This window comes from Megalobrama amblycephala, linkage group LG19 (genome assembly GCF_018812025.1).
Source record: "Megalobrama amblycephala isolate DHTTF-2021 linkage group LG19, ASM1881202v1, whole genome shotgun sequence".
NCBI classification, from domain to species: Eukaryota; Metazoa; Chordata; class Actinopteri; order Cypriniformes; family Xenocyprididae; genus Megalobrama; species Megalobrama amblycephala.
In genome coordinates this window covers 14230018-14248022 of record NC_063062.1, presented here as the reverse complement: position 1 = coordinate 14248022, position 18005 = coordinate 14230018, and the positions used below count along the sequence as shown (strand labels likewise).

The 18005-nt window shown below is 45.9% G+C and overlaps 1 protein-coding gene across 1 annotated transcript; it reads left to right on the top strand.

Annotated features, from left to right (window-relative positions):
* Positions 1–527: 527 nt before the first annotated feature.
* LOC125254427 (leukotriene B4 receptor 1-like) lies at positions 528–2229 on the top strand. Its single transcript, XM_048169043.1, has one exon. It carries the CDS (start codon positions 550–552, stop codon positions 1519–1521), a length of 972 nt encoding a protein of 323 aa, XP_048025000.1. The 5' UTR covers positions 528–549; the 3' UTR covers positions 1522–2229.
* Positions 2230–18005: the final 15776 nt, after the last annotated feature.

Sequence of the window (18005 nt, the reverse complement as noted above, 5' to 3'; positions counted from 1 at the left end):
AGAGACAGATGTAATATATCAATTGAAACTATAGAATGTCTTCTTTTATTTCACAAATACTCAGGAAACTACAGGGCAAATGTAGGAGAAATAGCAAAACCACTGCACATAAATGTAAATGAGACCGAACAATGAACTGAAGGCTTAAATACACAGACTGAATAATCAACAGAAAACAGAGTAGGTAAAATAGGAACTATGAAAACTAATAAGCACAGGGATCTCAGGCAAAGCAGAACAGGGAAAACAGAATCAAAACACAATGAAAATAAAAAGACATAAAACTACACGTTACAATAGTGAGTCAAATGGGAGCTTTAATTATGTTATTTATTTATTGTGTGTGTGTGTGTGTGTGTGTGTGTGTGTGTGTGTGTGTGTGTGTGTGTGTGTGTGTGTGTGTGTGTATTTGCAAGCACCTTGTTTTGGAGAAGACTGAGATTAGAGCAAAGCTGTGGTTTTAGTCTACAGAAGTGGGAGGAGTCAACGTAGCCCTTGTTCTTCAAGCAGTCATAGCTCAGGTTCAGCATTTCCAGACAAGAAAATGTGATGATGGAGCTAAGACTAGGCTTCAATTCAACCTCTAACAGCACTGCTGTGGGTTCAAAACAGATTGCTCCTGCTGTAGTTATGAGTTTGTGCTGTTTGGTGGGTTTGCCAAGCAATATTGCAGTAATCATCAGCATTGCTCGTGAGTGGAACAAACATTTGAGCTTTACCTTAAAACTAATACTAAACCTTGCTGTCTCTGACACTTTGACCCTTTGCTTGGCTCCTGTGGTGATGTGTGGAATACTGTTTGCATGGAAACTCGACATTTGGTCTTGTAGGATCCTGATCTTCTTGGGTCACTGGAGTCTGTATGTTGGAGTCCTGACGGTCACCTCCATGAGTGTTCATCGCTATCACAATGTCATCAAGTCCAGAGTCACTAACAGGATGATGCTGCACAGACTGGAGAGACGGCACAGGCGCCTTCAGCTGATTGGCATCTGGATTCTAGCCTTTGTTTTTGCCCTACCAATATTTTTCACTCAAGGACTCAAAGACAAGGATGGACTGCAGAGATGTCAGAGGACAATAGAGTCACAGTCTGTAGTAGTGGCTCTTCTGCTTCTTCAGATTTTGTTGGGGTTCATCATCCCATTTTTGACAATATTGACATGTTATCTCTGGTTGCACAAAGGTTTGAGCCAAAAAGCCAAGAGCCCCAGTCCAACTAGAGCTCCACAGGACCAGGAACCCAGAAATCAGGGGTCAAAGGTTAAGACTTACAAGAAGAGACTTGTGGTCAGCATCATTGTGGCTTTCTTTCTGTTTTGGACTCCTGTGCACATCATCAATGTGATTGATATAGTTACTACTCTGACTAAAACTTCTCATCCAGATGTTCATTCCCAACTGAAGTCCTTCCGTAGAGTTTGTGGTGATACAAGCAAGACTCTGGCTTTGCTAAACTGCTGTCTGAATCCTTTTTTCTATGTTTTCTTTTCAAGGAATGCCATAAAGTGTAGTAAGTAGAACCCCCCATTGTTTATTTCACAGTTACAAATTCAAATAGTAATTATTTTTAAGTTGTAAAACTTGTCTGCTAACAAACTTCAAAAATCAGTTTGCTTTAAAAATGCATTCATTGTTGTAAAAAGCAGCATAAATGCAATCTTTTTATCTGTGCTCTGGCAAAGGAACATCTATGTAAATAAAACTAGAATGTGAATGAATTTTTTTTTAATTAATCATAATTAACATTCATTTTTCTTTCAGGGTTAACATTTATATGCTTTTGAAAGCTAAATGTCCCCAACACTTTGGCCAAAGTTAGCGTGTCTGAATATAACAAAAGAGGAAACAAAACTTGGTCAGTTGATGCATGTTTAACATCATGATCCTATAAACAAGCTGAAGTATCAAGGAATCCAAATTTTCTGTTATCTAGTAACAGAGAACTATACATATTTAAGAACCAAACCATCATATAATATGTATAAAAAAAAAAAAAACATATAAAAAAAATATGTGATGAATGCATGACCTTTGTCATGCACTTATTTTATATAAACTGTTGTACTCTTTTGGTTGTGGGGATTCTCTCTGAAATTGGTCTGAGATTGTCCCGGCCGTGATTAAAGCATATTCAAAGGCATTGTCTGGAGTCTGTCTGGGAATATCTACTACAATTATTATTAGATTATATTATTTTAATGAACACACAGTATAGATAATCACACACAATAACTACAATATACAGTTATGAACCCTGGTTCTATCCTCTCTCTTTACAGTAATAAAATAATTAGTGTCTTATAAATGCTGCGCCACTGTAATACTGAAAGGCAGACAGGTTTCTGTAGGTCTTTTGTCTCTATAATGGAACATAAGCATAATTGGACACCTCACACCTTTGTTTCAAAACCCTGATGCTAAATGCTCTAACTCAGAAACAAGGAAGGAAACACTGCATGGTGGTTTTAGCACCTTGTTAAGTTTCACAGAAGAGTACCGGACATGTGGCTGGCATGATGTTAAGCTTGCACTGCCAATGTACATCTGTATCAGTTTGAGAACTGTTTGAAATAAAAATGTTTAAATACACTTGTATCACCAAAAACATGATTAATAGCAAGACAGCCAGGAATTATTTTATCCCTTATTATTATCCCTGACAGCAACAGTGTCGGCCCAGATCCAGCCCACATCTAGTCCACGTGTAATCCACATGTACCAGATGTGGGTCAGATCTGGGTAAACATATTTTTTCAGTTTTGCAGTTTACAGTAACACATATGTCAATATAATTCAAATCCTTGAACACTGATTTGAAAACAGAATAACAGTACAACATATATCAGGTCACCGTTTGGCTTAAATGCTTCTTTTTTCTCAACTGGATAAGGATTTTGACTATATGCACAACAACATGTTGCAGTACTTTAAAAAGTTTAATACGTTTCATTAAACTACTTTTTCTGACATATTCTTAAATTTAGAATACAACCAACAGGGAGCTAGAAGACAAGGATAGGGAGGTTGAGGTTCAGGTCTCCATTCAGAAACAGATGCAGTGGAGGAAGAGTTTTACATAAGCTGGTTTTGGATATAATACATTTGTGCACTGAACGCCTCAGTCTATGTTGGATGTGGTGCAATATCTGAGAGACAAAGGTTAGAAATGAAATCAGGGCCTCCCCAGCAAACAGAATTTTGTTGTAAGAATGTTCTCTAAATATTCAGTGTTGGTTCTGGTAACATTAAAGGTGCCCTAGAATTAAAAATTGAATTTACCTTGGCAGAGTTAAATAGTTCAGTACATGGAAATGACATACAGTGGGTGTCAAACACCATTGTTTCCTCCTTCTTATATAAATGTCATTTGTTTAAAAGACCTCCAAAGAACAGGCGAATCTCAACATAACACCGACTGTTACGTAACAGTCGGGATTATTAATATGTACGCCCCCAATATTTGCATATGCCATGTTCAAGGCATTACACAAGGGCAGGACGTCTGGATGTGCACAGCTGAATCATCAGACTAGGTAAGCAAGCAAGAACAATAGCGAAAAATGGCAGATTGAGCAATACTAACTGACATGATCCATGATATCATGGTATTTTAGTGATATTTGTGAATTGTCTTTCTGAATGTTTCATTAGCATGTTGCTAATGTACTGTTAAATGTGGTTAAAGTTACCATAATTTCTTACTGTATTCACGGAGACAAGACTGTCATTATTTTCATTTTTTAAACACTTGCAGTCTGTATAATTCATAAACACAACTTCATTCTTTATAAATCTCTCCAACAGTGTAGCATTATCCATTAGCCACAGAGCATAGCCTCAAACTCATTCAGAATCAAATGTAAACATCCAAATAAATACCATACTTACGCGATTAGACATGCTGCATGACGAACACTTTGTAAAGATCCTTTTTGAGGGTTATATTAGCTGTGTGAACTTTGTTTATGCTGTTTAAGGCAAGCGCGAGCTCCGTGGGTGGGGAGCACGAGATTTAAAGGGGCCGCAGCCTGAATCGGCGCATATTTAATGATGCCCCAAAATAGGCAGTTAAAAAACTGAATTAAAAAAATCTATGGGGTATTCTGAGCTGAAACTTCACAGACACATTCAGTGGACACCTTAGACTTATATCACATCTTTTAAAAAGACGTTCTACGTCACCTTTAAAAACATCCAGTTTCCTTGATGTTACAGGAACGTCTTTATAAGGTATAATGTTCCTCAAACGTTCTTTCAACTTTTTGATTTAAAATTCAATATTGTAGGAACGTTAATTTGTAACATTCCAAGGACATAAAATGTACAGTTTCCTTATTGTTAGTAGAATGTTATTTGAAGGTTTGTATGATGTTCCTGAAACATTCTTTCAATCATTCATACACCTGCTGTGAACAAGCACTGAAAGAAAGAGAAATAAAAACACAAACTAACTTTCTTTAGCCACAACCTTAGATCAGTGGTTCTCAAACCTGTCCTGGGGACCCCTTACCACTGCACATTTTTAATGTCTCCCTCATCAGACACCCAATTCAAGTCTTGCAGTCTCTACTAATGAGCTGATGAGTTGAATCAGGTGTGCCAGATAAGGGAGACATGCAAAACGTGCAGTGGTGGGGGGTCCCCAGGACAGGTTTGAGAACCACTGCCTTAGATGAACTGAAAATAAAAGACATAAAATCTCTGAAGATCTGATTAAACAACTCCACAAACAGCATTACAAGCTTCACTTATTACTAACCAGACTGACTTTATTTCTGTCACACGTCTACAGAAGCTCTTACTGAGAATTAACAGAAGTTTCGATGTTTAATTTGAGGTCACAATCATGGAGACTGGCGGTTACTTTAGTTGAACTCTTGACCCCACTGGTGTTAAACCTTAGATAAAAAGACATTAAATCTCTCAAGATCTAATTAAACAACTCCACAAACAGCATTACCAGTTTCACGTATTACTAGACTGACTTTATTTCTGACATACATCTACAGAAGTTGTTACTGAGAATTAACAGAGGTTTAGATGTTGATGATTTGTTGAAAATAATAGTTTTGTTTGATGTTACCATTATCGAGGTCAGTGCTTGCTTTAGTTAGGCAGTTTTGCTCTTGTCTTTTTTAGTGTTAGCATAGGTTTATCACAAGAGCAGACAACAACAAAGGAAACTATGCCACAATGATGTGCATGTTTTCACACTACTATTTTCAAGTAGCTATATGTTTAGAAAAAATGACTGCACTGAGGAGAGGGACATAGTTTCACTAATAATTTGTTTATTTTGCACAAATCAATAAATCGTTTTAATTCTTTTGGTTATTGGAATACTTCTTTCATGTAGTGGACAATTTTAAGATTTTGGTCTATTTTTGCTTATGTCTTCTTTTACTCTAATGGAAAGAAAACTTAACCCTAACCCTACACATTTAGATGGTGTTTATTTTAAGCCTACTACCATCCGTCTGTTTGCATCTGTAGATTTCTTCTAAATTTAACAAAAGCCAATCTGCATATTTAAACACATCAAGAGTTTCTTTTCCACCTGAAATGTTATAATTACATTATATATTATGACAAATGCCTGATTTTTGTTGTTACACAGCACAGCACGATCAAATCCACGATCAAAGCCAACCACCATAATTAAAAAATATATTATTAGTTAAATAATAATGTTCGAACATTTTTTTATAGAAATGCTACAGCCACTGTAATTTCTTCAACACGAATATGTGGACATCAAACATGCAAAGACAGAGTGAAGGTTTAAACTAAGGTTTTATTGATGTATTATCCTGTGTAAGTGTAGATTAAAGAATAGCATTATGTAATTCTATATTATGGTTTTTAAATAGTTTTAATAAATTGTGCATCCTTAGAAAACGTACTCGGTTACTAACGTAACCTCGGTTCCCTGAGATACGGAACGAGTACTGCGTATGGGGGAAAAGTCTCCCTTTTTCCCCGTTACTGAAGCCTTTTTCAATAACGCAGTGTAACTGCACCGTCATTGGTTCACTCAAAGACAAGTCGTTGAACCAATGACAGCGCGGCATAGCTGCGCAACCAATGGCGAGAAAGCGCGCGAACTTTCCCGCCGAAATGGACGGGGTAAAGGGCTATATAAGCAGCCGTTTCGCCATAGGATTTCAGGCCAATCGACTGAAGCGACTACACTGAAGCCGCAGCCTCGTGGCATGGCAAGTAACACAGTACTCGTTCTGTATCTCAGGGAACCGAGGTTACGTTAGTAACCGAGTACGTTCCCTTTGTTTTGCGGTGTGTATTTTGATCTTAACACCTTTTAACCTTATTATTTATTATTCTCAGGTTAGGTAAAGTAAGTCGAGTCTGGCCTAAATTATAAGCATTTTAAATTACTTACAATTTGGTCAGAAGACTCCTCTGTGGTACGTTCTTGTTCAAAGTCTTAAAACACTATAAATCAAGCTAAGGTAGGCAGCTTTTGTAATCAATTAAATTTCTTTTAATTGGTTACTTTTCTTTTATAATAAACAAAAATGTAAAGGCAAATAAAACTTAATCATTAAAGGTATAAAATACAGTAATCACTCTTGAGTCAAAGGTGTAGTCAGCTCTGGGCTTCCCATCTTCAGCTTGGGGTTTCTTGTCCTCAGCTCTGGGCTTCTAGGCGTCGGGGGTACTGACGTATCAGTTTTCAAAGAGGCAATCAGCTCATCAGTTTTTTATACTTGTGTTGTTTATCACAGACGTTACGTTATCTTCTTGATTGACGTACGTTGTAACTTTCCCAAAGGTTCCAGACACTTCTCAAGGCCTCGCAGGTGCAAGCTGTCTGGCTTTTGTGTCCTTGGACTCCAGTAAACTCAGCCAAGATGGCTGATGTCCTTATAAGGTTCTAGGAGTAGAACCACAGTTCTCCATGTCCTTGAGCACACTCACATAGAACCACACACACTTCTGTGTGCTGCAGTCCAGCTCTGCTCCTCATAAACAGGCACACACACATAGCAATAACTGTACATCTCTGGCCATACAGTACAATACATTTCTTAGAAACAAACAAATATAAATAACAATAATATTATAAGCAATGCCTAATATTTAATACATTGGCCAAATGTGTAGCAACAGACATCCAAAACCTTAACAAGGAGGCAGGGTAATTGCATTTTCTTGATATAATACAACACCTTTCGATACTTCACTCGTACTGCGTATGGGGAACGAATTCAACCGCGCCGTGCCACGGCAGGGAATGACATAACTTGTTTTGGACACCGAGAGGGGACCAAGAGAGCAAGTAAGAAGGCCAAAGCCGTCGATAACCCTTGTTACACTACAAGAGGAGATAACTCCTGAATCGGCGAGAGGCGAGACTCGAAGAGGCCGCCTGATTACACCGAGAGGACCCGAGCTTGTAAGGTCGGAACGTCCAGATGATAGAACCTGACAAAAGTGGACAGCGAGGACCAGCCGGCCGCCTCACAGATGTCTTTAATGGAAACTCCATTAGACCAGGCCCAGGAGGAAGCCATTCCTCTAGTGGAATGGGCCCTAACTCCTATGGGGCATTCAATGCCCAAGGAGGAGTAACAGAGATTAATCCAACGCGAGAGACGTTGCTTTGAGACCGAAGACCCTTTGGTGCGGCCACCAAAACAAACAAAGAGCTGATCTGACTGCCTGAAAGGCTGTGATCGCTCTACATAGGTCCTCAATGCCCTGACAGGGCAGAGTAACTCCAGCTCCTGTTCATCCGCAGAGGGAGGAAGAGCAGAAAGCAAGATGACCTGAGCTCTAAACGGAGTAGAGAGCACTTTGGGGACATAGCCATGCCTGGGTTTCAGTACAACCTTAGAGTCGTTAGGCCCAAATTCGAGGCACGCAGGGCTCACAGAGAGGGCCTGCAAGTCGCCAACACGCTTGACCGATGCTAGTGCAAGCAGCAGAGCGGTTTTCAGGGTTAAAGGCCTGAGGTCAGCTGAACTCAGCGGCTCAAAGGGTTTCCTTTGAGAGCCCTAAGGACCAAAGAAAGGTCCCAAGTGGGAACAGTAAGGGGACGAGGAGGATTTAATCGCCTAGAACCCCTTAAGAAACGTACCACAAGGTTGTTTCGACCCACTGACTGGCCAGCGATAGGAGCATGAAACGCCGCGATGGCTGCTACGTATACTTTGAGCGTTGAAGGGGTGCGCCCCAGATCTAAACGCTCTTGGAGGAAAGACAGTATCGGGGATACGTCACACTCCATGGGGTCTATGTTGCGTGTGGAACACCAATCAACAAAGACCGACCATTTCTGGGCATAGAGGCGTCTCGTGGACAGGGCTCTCGCCTGAGATATGGTATCTAGTACGTCCCTGGGGAGGTCAGCCGGCTCCCATCGAGGGACCAGAGGTGTAGAGCCCAGAGCTCTGGCTGGGGGTGCCAGATTGTTCTGTTTGCCTGAGAGAGGAGATCCTGTCTCAGGGGAATGGACCACAGGGCTTTCGTGGAGAGCCTGAACAGCTCTGAGGACCAAGTCTGGCTCCTCCAGAGCGGGGCCACTAGAAGGACTCTGTGTCTGTCTTCCCTGACTCGCCTGATGACCTGCGGGATCAGTGCGATCGGGGGAAATGCGTAAAGGAGTGTGCTGGGCCAGGTGTGGGCCAGCGCATCGACTTCCTTTGAGAAATATGTTGGGCAGTGAGAGTTGTCTTCTGAGGCGAAGAGGTCTACCTCTGCCCTCCCGAAGAACTCCCAAATCTTGAGAAACGTCTGGGGATGGAGCATCCACTCGTCTGAGGGGACGTTGCTCCGTGATAGCATATCTGCACCCAGGTTGGCCTTGCCAGGTATATGAGTCGCCCTGAGCGACTGAAGCCTTGGTAGTGCCCACTCCAGAATACGTTTCGCCAGAGCGCATAGGCGGCTGGACGAAAGAACGCCCTGGTGATTTATGTACGACACCACAGTCATGCTGTCCGATTGGACTAGGACGTGGCGTCCCGCCAAGTGAACCTGAAACGCCTGCAGGGCTTTCATCACTGCCAACATTTCGAGGCAGTTGATATGGAGATGGCTCTCTTCATGGGACCACGAGCCGAAGGCCGGTCTGCCCTCGCACAGAGCCCCCCAACCTGAGTTGGATGCGTCCGTCGAGAGCACCGTCCTTCGTGACACCGCCTGTAGGGGTACCCCAAGACTGAACCAAGCAGGGTTCATCCAAGGTTTCAGGGCTGAAAGACAGGCCCGATTGACCTTGAGACACAAGCGGCCGTGCCGCCAGGCATGTGGAGGGACCCGGAACTTCAGCCAGAACTGCAGCGGCCGCATCCGAAGAAGGCCGAGCTGCAGAACTGAGGAGGCGGAAGCCATCAGCCCTGAGAGCCTCTGGAAGAGCTTCAGAGGAAGATAGGCTTTGTTCTTGACGGAAGCCGCGAGCTGCTGTATTGCCAGGGCGCGCTCTGGCGAGACCACCGCCGTCATGCGGACTGAGTCGAAAACTGCCCCCAGAAACGAAATGTGTTGGCTGGGGAGCAGCGAGCTCTTGGCTAGGTTGACCCTGAGACCCAGGCATTGAAGATGGCTGAGGAGCACGGATCTGTGGCGTTCCAGCTCGACTCGCGAATGGGCCAAAATGAGCCAATCGTCGAGGTAATTCAGAACCCGGATTCCCATCTGTCTCAGAGGGGAAAGCGCTGCGTTCATGCACTTGGTAAAAGTGCGAGGAGCCAGAGACAGCCCGAAGGGCAGGACCGTATATTGGTATGCCACCCCCTCGAACGCGAATCTCAAGAATCGTCTGTGATGGGGGGCTATCTGGATGTGAAAATATGCATCTTTCAGATCCAGCGAGCAGAACCAGTCCTCGTGACAAATCTGTGCGAAAATCTGCTTCAGCGTCAGCATTTTGAACTTCCGTCTCATGAGGGAGCGATTCAAAAGTCTGAGATCTAGGATGGGCCTGAGGCCGCCATCCTTCTTGGGGACCAGAAAGTAACGGCTGTAAAAGCCTGACTCGCTCTCTGAAGGGGGAACTATTTCTATAGCCCCTTTCTTCAGTAAGGTCATGACCTCGGCCCGGAGGACGAGAGCGTCGTCCGAGTTCACCAAGGTTTGAAGCACCCCGCCGAAGCGAGGGGGCCGTCGTGCAAACTGGAGCGAGTAGCCCTGCTTTATGATCCCGAGGATCCAGCTTGACACGTCGGGGATGGCCTGCCAGGCCTCGGCCTGAGCGACAAGGGGTTGAATGATGTCGGATGAGGAGGCGGGGGAGCGGGGTCGTCGCTGAAGGAGAAAGGACTGAAATCCTATGGCAAAACGCCTGCTTATATAGCCCTTTACCCCGGCCATTTCGGCGGGAAAGTTTGCGCGCTTTCTCGCCATAGGCCGCGCAGCTATGCCGCGCCGTCATTGGTTCAACGACTTGTCTATGAGTGAACCAATGACGGTGCAGTTACACTGCATTATTGAAAAAGGCTTCAGTAACGGGGAAAAAGGGAGACTTTTCCCCCATACGCAGTACGAGTGAAGTATCGAAAGGGAACTGTCTAATAATGCGGTCCATGGATGCTCCTCTTCTGTTATTGACAGCCCTACAGATATCTTTACCATGGTTCAAAACGCACCACATTAAAATAATTGAAATTATAATATGACAAATGACATTAGTATCAAATCAGGCAGATGCTGGTGGTCAAACTATCGCGGCGTTAAATAATCTCACCCATAAATAATTTCACAAATTTCACATGTTTGTGAACATACATAGGCTACCTGAAAGAAATGCACGGGATGGATCCAACTATGGCTTTTTTCTTTTTTTCGTTTCTCATCGCCAGACACCAGCTGTATTTTCCTGGGAATAGTTGTCACAAGTTTTCAGCCAGCAGCAAACATAAGGTGGGGTGGGGCGGGGCGCTCGCGCGTTCGGGAATGAATGGCTGTCGTGGAGGGAGGGCAGCTGAACTCGACAAAGCCGACCTGATATATAGCATTTTTTTTTTATTATTCAGTAAATATATTTTTGACAGGGATATATATGCATTTATTTAAAAAAAAAAAAAAAAAAACACCCCAGAAAAAAGGGCACTTTCAAAGAAGAAAAAGGGCAGGGGCTCAAGCCCCCTTTTATGTCTATGTGTGTACGTGCCTGGATAAGAATATAATTGTCATGTAGTGGCTTAATTTACTGATCTCACGACTGAGCTTTATATGAACAAAACGTCACACTTGTGTTGGATCTCTTCTAGAAATGCATTTAAAAAGTTTTAATCAGAAAAGCTGAATGAGTTTTAAAACGCATTGTAGACTAAACACTTTAAAACTCCTACAAAACTTACTCACACACAGACATCTAGAATCAACCTATGAATCTCAACAATGGTGACATGCTTCACGCCACAATGCATTTTGGGTGCATCATGCAAAAAAAAAATGCATTGCAGCATTAAGCATGTCACCATTGTTGAGATTCATAGGCTGATTCTTGATGTATGTTTGTGAGTAAATCTCAGATGCTCTAATTAAGACTGTGTGGGATCTTTACACAAATCACAAGAAAACAAGGTTAGTAAGATATTGCTCATATAAAATGTATAATTCAAACTCATAAGATCAGCCTTATAAGAAGCAGCCACATCATCAGATTGTGTTTTTTCTTGCTATAACAAACCCAGTTACAACAGCCAGAGAAACTCTAACATTACAGAGACAAGTCAAACTACCCAACTAAAGTAAACACTGACCACCATGATAGTAACATAAAAACCCAAACAAATTTCAATAAAACATCAACAACAAAACTCTGTCTCTCTTAATTCTTAATAAGAGCTTCTGTTGATGAGAATTTCATCATATCACATCAGATCAACTCTGAACATCACAAAACAAGCTACTAAAGTCACAAAAAAGATTTTTGTTTATTGTCACCATTGTTGAGGTTCATACACTGATTCATGATGTCTGTGTGAGTCTATTAGACGCTGCTTAAAACTCTGTCTGTATAATGAACTTAAAAAAAAACTCATAAAAAACACTAACCATTAATTAATGCGAAACTAACATATAACACTCTCATAGTTTAGACTCAGTGAATCAGGACACTCCATGATGATTAAATCACCAGCACTAAACAACCCAATTCATCTGACCAAAATTTTTCTTGCATTTTTTTCCTATAACAAACATGTCTTGAAAACACAGTTAAAGTAGCCATAGAAAATCTGAGATTAAAATGGCAAGAATCAAGAGCCCATCTAGGCAAACGCTCACCTCCATAACGATGACTTCAAACTTGATTATTTTCTATAAAACACACACGTAGAAGGCAACGTTCTAGTGACCTTCCACAACTTTGCCTAAAAGTTCTCTAAAAGTGACGAAAATTCTGAAATTTTACAGAACATTTGGGACATAAAACGTCCTCTTTTGGTAATGAAAGTGCTGCAGTTCAAGGTTCCTGATATGATTTTAGGGGGACATTCCAATTTGGTTATTTTATGGTCACATAAGAACGTTACAATGAGGATATTTGGGACAACTGAACGTTCCCACATGGTCCTCTGTTGGTCATTTAACAACGTTCCCGATATGAGTTTAGGGGGACGTTCTATTTTGGTTAATTTATGGTTGCGCGAGAGCGTTACAAAGAGGACATTTGGGAAGTTATCAGAACGTCCTATAGTAATAGTCCCCTAAACATTCCCAGAATGTCCTGAATGTTCCCTGAAGGTCCACCAAATAATGTTCCCCAAACCTTAAAAGAACTCCACATCGTGACCGTCTCTGAACATTAACGTCCTTAATACCAGTGGACGTTCTGAGAACGTCATTTAATAACATTCCTGATATGAGAGGTATCACACAGTTTCTACCAATCTCATGTTAACCTTGAGTACATATAGAGTAATAATGCATCCTTCTCCAACATATCTCCAAAAAGTCTTTAGTTCCCTTTCGATATTTCACTCGTACTGCGTATGGGGGAAAAGTCTCCATTTTTCCCCGCTACTGAAGCCTTTTTCAATAACGCAGTGTAACTGCATCGTCGTTGGTTCACTCATAGACAAGTTGTTGAACCAATGACGGCGCGGCTTAGCTGCGCGGCCTATGGGAAGAGAGTGCGCGAACATTCCCGCCAAAAGAGGCGGGGTTATGTGCTATATAAGTGAGCGTTTCGCCATAGGCCATCAGTCCTTTCTCCTTCAGCGACGATTCTACTTCTCTTCGCTGATCCTCGCCGAAGCCTGCTCGCCGAGAAAGAAGCTCGCCGCCTTAGAAGAAGCTCTGCCGCCGTTGAAGAGGCCCCGCAGCGGACCCAGCTGACTCGCCGGATCCTCGCAGCGCCTGCGCCCTCGCCGACTGCCGCCTTCGCACCGTCGACGAGCCGTCGCCTCCCGCGAACCGGCCGCTACCCAGTGTGTCTCCTGCCGCCATCCGGCACGCCTTGAGAGCATCTTCCAGCGGTCACTTTACCGCGCCCTAGAGCCCGCCCCCCTGCCTTCCCTGGAGCCCATTGATCACGGCATGGGCATGGACGCCAAGCTGTTTCGTGTCCTGTCCAAAGCCGTGGAGGAATTGGACCTCGACTGGGCCCCGCCAGAGGAGCCATCGTGAAGCCGCTTGGACGAGTGGTTTCTCCCAGGCCGCCGCCAGGCCCCTCGCCAGTGCTCCGCCCCATTCTTCCCCAGAAGTCCACGAGGAGCTGAACAAAGTCGTGGCGCGCCCCCTACTCTGCCCGCCTACACACTACCCATCGCTCAGCCCTCACCGCTGTGGACGGCTCGGAGGAAAAGGGCTACGAACACCTGCTGCCCCTGGGCGAAGCAGTGGCCGCTCATCTCTGCCCTCCCGCGGCTGTGGGATGGAAAGCCAAGAGAGCCCTCCCATCCAAACCCTGCAGGACCACCTCTGCCCTGGCAGGAAGAGCATACGCCTCTGGGGGCCAAGCCACTTCAGCACTTCACTCCATGGCCATCTTTCAAGTTTTCCAGGCCAAACTCCTTCGCTCACTGGACGAGTCCGGCATTGATGCGCCTGCCTTCAAGGACCTCCGCAGCGCTACCAACTTAGCCCTGTGGGCCAAGGGAACGCCACTTGTGGCTGAATCTGATGGAGATCAAGGAGCAGGACAAGACGGCCTTCTTGGATGCCCCCGTGTCCCCGTCAGGACTCTTTGGACCTGTGTTGGAGGGTTTCACGGAGCGTTTTACCGCGGCTCAGAAGTCCTCTCAGGCAATGAGACACTTCTTGCCAAAACGCTCTAGCTCCGCGTCTGCTTCTAGCCGCCCCAGGCCTGTGCCGGCTCAGCAGACCCAGCATGCCCCCTCTGCTTCCCAAGCAGCACCGCCCAAGGAGCATCGCCAGCGCCCGCGCCCTTCCAAGCGCTCCTCCTTCCCCAGACGCCAGGGACCCCGTCCCAGGATTGCGCTGGACCCGGCGACTCCGAAGTCATCCTGATCTGAGAAGGAAGAGGATTGGGGCAAGTCTCGCCGCGGCCGGACCGCCCCAAAAGCGCTCTCGTGCAAACTCCCCTCCGCCTCGTTTATATCTGGGCGCGGGAGGAACACAACCTGCTGTAACAGGGCCCACATGTGTTGCGCCCTTACCAACCGCCGTTTTCACGGCGACCCATTTTTTAAACACTCCACAAAAGAGCAAATTTCCTCTTCCACCCACCTCGATGTTCGACCCCCTCTTAAGTGGGCCGTCATCCGATATTATTCTCCCTCTCGCCACTCGGGCCGAGGCTTGGAAAGCCATCCCCGGCGTGTCAGACTGGATTCTGAGGGTCATAAGCCAGGGCTACTCGCTCCAGTTTGCCAGAAGACCTCTGCGGTTTGGCGGGGTTATTCAGACGCACATGTCCTCCGAACCGAGGTTTTAACTGCTGAGAAAAGGGGCTATAGAAATAGTCCCCTTCCCAGAGAGCGAGTCGGGCGTCTACAGCCACTACTTCTTGGTGCCGAAGAAAGACGGCGGTCTCAGACCCATTCTGGACCTCAGGTTGCTGAACCTTTCCCTCATGAAGCGAAAGTTCAAAGTCCTGACGCTGAAGCAGATCCTCGCGCAGATTTGCCACGAGGACTGGTTCTGTTCACTGGATCTGAAGGACGCTTACTTTCACATCCAGATAGCCCCCCATCACAGGCGATTCTTGAGATTCGCGTTCGAGGGTGTGGCTTACCAATATGCGGTCCTCCCCTTCGGGCTCTCCCTGGCTCCTCGCACTTTTACGAAGTGCATGAACACGGCTCTTTCCCCTCTAAGACAGATGGGAATACGCGTTTTGAACTACCTCGACGACTGGCTCATCCTAGCCAGCTCGCGCACAGAACTAGAGCACCACAGATCCGTGCTTCTCAGCCACCTACAGTGCCTGGGTCTCAGGGTCAACCCAGCCAAGAGCTCACTGCTTCCCACTCAACGTATCTCATTCCTGAGCGCAGTCTTCGACTCTGTCCGTATGACGGCAGTAGTCTCGCCAGAACGCGCTCTGGCCATTCAGCAGCTCGCGGCCTCCGTCAAGAACAAAGCCTACCTCCCTCTGAAGCTGTTCCAGAGGTTGTTAGGGTTCATGGCTTCCGCCTCCCCAGTTCTCCAGCTTGGCCTGCTTCACATGTGGCCTCTGCAGTATTGGTTGAAAGTTCGGGTCCCTCCCTACGCTTGGCGTCACGGTCGCCTGCATCTCAAGGTCAATCAGGCCTGTCTGGCAGCCCTGAAACCCTGGATGAACCCCACTTGGTTCACTCTTGGAGTACCCCTACAGGCGGTGTCACGAAGAATGGTACTTTCGACAGACGCGTCCAACTCGGTTTGGGGCGCTCTGTGCGAGGGCAGTCCGGTCTTTGGCTCGTGGACACACGAGGAAAGCCACCTACACATCAACTGCCTCGAAATGCTGGCAGTGACACGAGCCCTCCGTGCCTTCCAGGCTTATCTGACAGATCGCCACGTCTTAGTCCAGTCGGACAGTATGACAGTGGTCTCCTATATAAATCGCCAGGGGGGTCTTTCATCCAGCCGCTTATGCGCTCTGGCGAAGCGCCTTCTGGAATGGGCATCCCCAAGGGTTCGGTCGCTCAGAGCGACTCATATACCCGGGAAGAACAATCTGGGAGCAGATATGCTGTCTCGGAACAATGTCCCCTCAGAAGGGTGGATGCTCCACCCCCAGACAGTTCTCACTATATGGGAGTTCTTTGGGAGAGCGGAGGTGGACCTCTTCGCCTCAGAAGACAACTCTCATTGCCCAACGTATTATTCGAAGGAGGACGACGCATTGGCCCACACCTGGCCCAATACCCTTCTTTATGCCTTTCCTCCGATCGCCCTGATCCCTCAGGTTATCAGGCGAATCAAAGAGGACGAGCACAGAGTTCTGTTAGTGGCCCCACTCTGGAGGAGCCAGATTTGGACCTCAGAGCTGTTCCGGCTTTCCACAAAAGCCCCATGGCCAATCCCCCTGAGACGGGACCTCCTCTCTTAGGCGAACAGAACAATCTGGCACCCGCAGCCGGAGCTTTGGGCTCTACATCTGTGGATCCTCGACGGGAGCCGTCTGACCTCCCGAGGGAAGTGCTAGATACCATTTCACAGACGTAGCAGCCATTGCAGCATTTCACTCGCCCATCGCTGGACAATCAGTGGGGCGGAACGATCTGGTCATTAAGTTCCTGAGGGGCTCTAGGCGATTGCATCCTCCTCGTCCCCTCACTGTTCCCCCCCTGGGACCTCTCCGTGGTCCTCAGAGCTCTTAAAGGTCCTCCTTTTGAGCCACTGCGTCTAGCGGGCCTCAGACCCTTAATGCTCAAAACCGCCTTGCTACTTGCTTTGGCATCAGTAAAGCGTGTTGGCTCTCTGTGAGCCCTGCATGCCTTGAGTTCGGTCCAAACGACTCCATGGTCGTTCTGAAACCAAAGGTTGGCTACGTTCCCAAAGTGCTCTCAACGCCATTCAGAGCTATTCAGAAAGTTATTTCACTCTCTGCGCTTCCCCGTTCATCGGACAAGCTAGAGCTGGAATCATTATGCCCCGTTAGGGCTTTACGCATCTACATCGAGTGATCACAGCCTTTCCGGTAGTCTGATCAGCTATTCGTTTGTTTTGGTGGCCGCACCAAAGGGTCCCCGGTCTCAAAACAGCGTCTATCACAATGGATCATTGACGCTATAGCTCTTTCATACTCCTCTGTGGGCGCAACTTGCCCCATCGGAGTTAGAGCCCATTCCACTAGAGGCATGGCTTCATTGTGGGCCTGGTCCAGTGGAGTCTCAATCAAAGACATTTGTGAAGCGGCCGGCTGGTCTTCGCCGTCCACCTTTGTCAGATTCTACCAGTTGGACGTTCCGACCTTACATGCTCGGGTCCTTTCAGTGTAAATTCGCGTCCCTTTAAATGTTCCGCTTTTTGCACAAACCCAGGAGTTCTCTCCTTCGTAGTGTAACAGGGTAACGGTGGCTTCGGCCTTCACTTGTCCTTGGTCCCCCCTTATGGCGTCCGGTCAAGTTCTGTCGTTCCCCAGGCGTGGCACGGCGCAGTTGAATTCGTTCCCCCATACGCAGTACGAGTGAAATATTGAAAGGGAACGTATCGGCTACTAACGTAACCTCGGTTCCCTGAGATATGGAACAAGTACTGCGTTACTTGCCGTGCCACGAGGCTGTGGCTTGAGGTCGTCGCTTCAGTCGATATGGCCTGATGGCCTATGGCGGAACGCTCGCTTATATAGCACATTACACTGCCCCTTTTGGCAGGAATGTTTGCGCGCTCTCTTCCCATAGGCCGCGCAGGTAAGCCGCGCCATCATTGGTTCAACAACTTGTCTATGAGTGAACCAATGACGATGCAGTTAGTAACCGATACGTTTTATCATATTTACGCTGCACCGAGTCTTTCCGAAAAAAGCCAAGATCCTGGAGGTGTTCCTGCCATCAGTGCTGTGGGCGGAGCTAAAGAGTCATGAGCATGCGCAACTTTTTTTTTTCTTTTTTAAATATTGCAAGATTGAACAAGAACAA

What these genes read in the sequence shown, in the direction of transcription:
- LOC125254427 (XM_048169043.1), top strand. Translation starts at nt 550, where the DNA reads ATGATGGAGCTAAGACTAGGCTTCAATTCAACCTCTAACAGCACTGCT.